The following is a 4927-nucleotide window of genomic DNA, read 5'->3' as shown; positions in this document are numbered from 1 at the left end:
TTGAAGTTTGTGGAGCTGTATTGGCAAAAGGATTAGCGGTCTTGGTTGTGGTGGTGACAACGCTCACATCTGACGGTCGTGCAGCTGTGCTACCACTAGTGGTTGCACTGGAATTGTGCACAAAACGCCTCTTGGCCTGCTCTTTCTCATCAGTAATTATCCCTTATTTCATGGCGTCTTCAATATGAACCTCCATCTCATGGAGCTCGATGAATGTGAACAGAGGTAGGATGATCATTTTCTAAAGCAACTTCCCATGCAGATTGTAAACTACCATCCTTATCTGGTCTTTCTCAGAAGGTCATGTGGTCATCATTGAAGCTTTGGCCCTCCACCTCATTGAATTCCGAGAAGCCCTCATTTGGCTTCTGGCGCGTTGCCTCAAGATCACGAGTTGTGATCTCGATTTGTGTATTGTACGAGTACTGTGCAACAAAGGACTCGGCCATTTCCTCCCAACTCTGCTTCACAGAATCCTCTAGCCTCGTGTACCATATAGCTACTATTCCCAAGATGGTCCGGCCAAAAAGAGAGAGCTTCTGCAATCTGGTCAGGCCCATCAGCTGCAGGATGTCTAAAAATAGCCGAAAATGAACCATGGGGTCTCCGGAGCCGTCAAATCTATCGATGTGCGGTATTTTGAACCGATCTGGCAATGTCACTGCAAAGTCGGTATACCTGTCTTCTATATCAGGGATGGAGTTAACACCCTGTGCTCTCTTGAATAGCTTCTCCAGCTTAAGCACAGGCGAGTCAACCTCAAACCCAAATGGAGCCTCAATTTGATACACAGGTGCTTTGGAGGCTTGTGGTGGGATCGGCTCTGCTGGACTTCCCTGATTCTCAACATGGGCAGTGGCTCTGGGTGGTGGGATACCCGTAGGCAAGGATGGATCTATGGGGGTTGGGGAGGTAGCCGCACCCCCAAAAATTTGAAAAATATCATATATTATTCTAGAAATTTTAAAATAATTTAAAATTATAGGAGTTCACACCCCCAAATTTTTTTTAGATAATTTCAAAATTATATAGAGTAGCCCCCCTAATTTTTTAAACTATTCGAATTTTTTTTTTTTTTGAATTGGTTAACATATATAATAATCTATTTTAAATTTTATGTATATGTATTTTTTAAATTAGGTCAAGATGAAAGAAAATTTTAGAAACTTTAGTGGGTCAAAGTGTAAAATATGAAACTTTTACAAATATATAAACTATAAGGCTTGCTGGAGAAACTTTAAACAAAGCGCTAAGATTAAAAAAAAAGGAAAAGAAAAGAACTGATCTGAGAGACTTGCTGCGAAAGAGGGAGGAGCAAAGAGACGAGGGAAGAAACGAAGAAGTTTTGTTGTCGGACTGTTTGTCGGTGGTCCGGTGGAGGCTTCGTTAGAGCTGTCGGCGCAAACGGTGGAACCGTGGACTTTCACTGGTAAGTTATCTGATATCCCTTCAGCTTCAATGTGATGTGATTATTCTGCTTTTAGACTGAATATTATGATTGATTGTGATTTTAGACTGAATAATGTGATTATTTTTCTTTTAATTTGTTATTGGTGCGATGAAAATCTGATAATTGTTACTGGTACAATTATTAACAAAATATTGTGATTTTTTTTTAATACTATGATTTATTGTAATTGGTAGGTATTGTGTGATTTCTTGATAATTGAATAGACTTTTAGGTTATGATTTGTTGATTTCCTCTAAGAATTTGGATAAAAATCTAAATGTTATTTTGTGCTGCCATATATTTTATGACTTTTAGGAATAGGATAGGATTGTGCTATCTGAAAGTTTTTTTTAGAGTCTATTTACATTAAAAATATAGTGCAATAATAATAATTATTATTCTTAAATTAATTACTTTCAGGTTGTTGAATGATAATTATTGAAAGTTAAGTTAGTCACGGCAAACAAAAAAAATTGATTTATTCTTTAAGAAAAGTGGTTCTGAAAATATCATTCAAAGTTCCACCAATAATGTTGAAACTTCAACTCCTCTAGAACAACGTCATTCTAAACTTCCAAGAGTCGAATCTAAAAAAGTTGATATGTCTTCTTTGGTGAGGGATCTGGGGTTGCGTCAACAAAAATGGGATTACCCGGTATCTGAATGTGATGAGATCAGACGTGCTTATATCAAATCTAGGCCATATCAACCTAAGGCTCCGAACAATCAACCTTTTGAAACTGATAAGAATGGACGTCGTTTTGTAGATTCTTGGTATAAGTTATTTCCGAATTGGTTGGAATACTCTCCAACAAAAAATCGTGCGTTTTGCCTTCCATGTTTTCTTTTTACTAAGCCAGCTAGACGCCCTGGATCTAGTGCTTTTACGATCGAGGGATTTTCTTCTTGGAAGAAAGTTAATGAAGAGAAGAATTGTCCTCTATTATCGCATATGGGCAAGGATCCTAACTCATCACATAGAGTTGCCGTCAAATGTTATTGTGATTCAACAAATCAAGCGCAACATATTAAGGCAATTATTGAAAAACAAACTTCTATACAAATTGCTAGAAATCGTTTGCGATTGGAGACTTTGATAAATGTGATTAAATGGTTAACATTCCAAGCCTGTGCTTTTAGAGGTCGTGATGAACGCCACGAATTTAACAGCCGAGGGAATGTTATTGATTTAATAAAGCTCTTGGCTTCTTATAATGAGGATGTGGCAGCAGTGGTTTTGGAAAATGCTCCTCAAAATGCTTCCTATCATTCCCATGGGATTCAAAAGCAGATTCTTAGTATTTTCTCTGATAAGATACAAAAATTCATTCGTGAGGAGATTAATGATGGGAATTTTTGCATTCTAGTTAATGAATTTGAAGATGAATCAAAAAGAGAGCAAATGGCAATTATTTTGAGATTTGTTGATAAATATGGTTTTATAAAAGAACGCTTCTTTAACATAGTTCATGTGTTAGATACCACGTCCGCAACTTTGAAAGAAGAAATTTGTATTGTCCTTTCTCGTCATAACCTTAGTGTGCAAAATATTCGTGGTCAGGGATATGATGGTTGCAGGCTCTATTTTGTGCTGAGTGTTCATTCACATATTATGTTCATTGCTTTGCTCATCGGCTCCAATTGGCTTTGGTAGGAGCATCTAAACAAGTTATATCTATCAATCAATTTTTCTCTTACTTGACTCGAGCAATTAATATAGTCGGCTCATCTTGCAAAAGACATGATCAATTAAGAGCTACTCATGCTACAAATATTGCTGCAAAGCTTGCCATTGATGATGAATTCGAGACTGGTAAAGGAAAAAATCAAATTGAAACATTGAAACGGGCTGGAGATACTCGATGGGGTTCTTATTTTAGTTCCATTTGTAGTTTGATAAACATGTTTAGTGCTACTTGTGCAGTCCTAAGAAACATAATTAATGATGGAAGCAAATCGAATCAATGAGCTGAGGCAGATGGAGTTTTTGATTCCATTACATCTTTTGAGTTTGTCTTCATCTTACATCTTATGAGGGATATCATGGAGATTACTGATGATCTTTGCCAAGCTTTGCAAAGTAAATCTCAAGATATATTAAATGCAATGCATTTGGTGTCTACAACGAAGATACTTATTTAAAAATTTAGAGAAGATAGATGAGTTCCATTGTTGGAGAAAATTAAATTATTTTCTAATGATCATGGTATACAGATTCCAAATATGAGCTGTCCTTATAAAGGAGGCTAAGGTAGGTCTCGTTCTGAAAGAGATCAGTTCACTGTGAAACATCATTTTCGAGTTGATATTTTCATGGTTACAGTTGATTCTCAGTTACAAGAATTAAACAATAGGTTTAAGGAAGGTGTAATGGAATTGCTTGTTTTTAGCTCAGCTTTGGATCCGAGGGATGGTTATAGATCATTCAAAATTGAGGATATTTGCAATCTTGCAAATAAATTTTATCCTATGGATTTCACTGAGCAAGAAAAATTGCATTTGAAGTATTAGTTGGAAAACTATATGCTTGATATTTTCATACTTCCCGAGTTTCAGAAGCTGTCAACCATTTCTGAGTTGTGTCAAGTGCTGGCAAAAACAAAAAAAGTCAACAAGTTATCGTCTTATTGATAGATTGATCCGTCTTGTTTTGACTTTACCTGTTTCAATTGCTACATCGGAACGTGCATTTTCAACTATGAAACTCGTTCAGTCTAAATTGCACAATATGATGGAAGATGGTTTTCTGGCTAGTTACTTGATTACGTACATTGAAAAAGACATTGCTCGAGGGTTTGATGTAAACTCTACCATTCATGCTTTTGATATTATGAAAGAGCGTCGAGCTCAATTAAAGATGCCAAATTTTAGTAAATAAATGCATGTAGAAATAGTTACTACTTTTTGTAAGTAAATATGGGCAAAAAAATATTCTCAATTGTATGATCATCTTTTGGTACTCAATTATGTTGACAAGGAATATATAGTTCAATATTTTATCGTAACATTATTGATTTTTTTCATGTTTGTAGAAATTAGTATTGAACTTTAAATTTTATTGGTTAAAGGTTAAACTTACTTTGGCCCCCCCAAAGTCATAATCCTGTATCCGTCCATGTTCGTAGGAGATGCATGAGATACAGAAGCTGTTGCCGGCTATGGCTGTTGTTGTTGTAGCCTGTTACCTCAACCTGACGTGCGATGACCTCGGCTTGACAAGCAGCGTCTTGCTGCAAGGTTTCAACTATTTGCTGAAGGTGGTGAATCAAGTCCTCTATACAGACCGGGGGATACTGTGCCATCAGAATGGGCGAATGATCTCGTACTGGACTAGATGTAGAAGACTGAGCCTGACTAGATACAGATGAAGTGAGGGGTGGTTGTTGTAGAAACTGGACCGGTGAACTTTGTCTGACTCTTCTCCGTCTAGTAACCGGTGGGAGCGAAGTAAATACGGGTTGTCCCTTAACAAGATCT

At 36.8% G+C, this 4927-nt stretch overlaps 1 protein-coding gene across 1 annotated transcript; it reads left to right on the top strand.

The window, feature by feature from the left end:
* Nucleotides 1-2051: 2051 nt before the first annotated feature.
* On the top strand, nt 2052-4328 carry LOC145822223 (uncharacterized). The gene is made up of 4 exons (XM_082918833.1): nt 2052-3021; nt 3105-3263; nt 3774-3954; nt 4085-4328. The coding sequence occupies exons 1-4, from the start codon at nt 2052-2054 to the stop codon at nt 4326-4328; spliced, it is 1554 nt and encodes a 517-aa protein (XP_082774959.1).
* The last annotated feature ends 599 nt before the right edge of the window (nt 4329-4927 follow it).

The sequence above is a fragment of the Camellia sinensis genome, chromosome 3, assembly GCF_055761805.1.
Source record: "Camellia sinensis isolate YWXY chromosome 3, ASM5576180v1, whole genome shotgun sequence".
NCBI classification, from domain to species: domain Eukaryota; kingdom Viridiplantae; phylum Streptophyta; class Magnoliopsida; order Ericales; family Theaceae; genus Camellia; species Camellia sinensis.
Note: the sequence above shows the minus strand (reverse complement) of the source record. Positions and strands in the feature narration are given on the sequence as shown.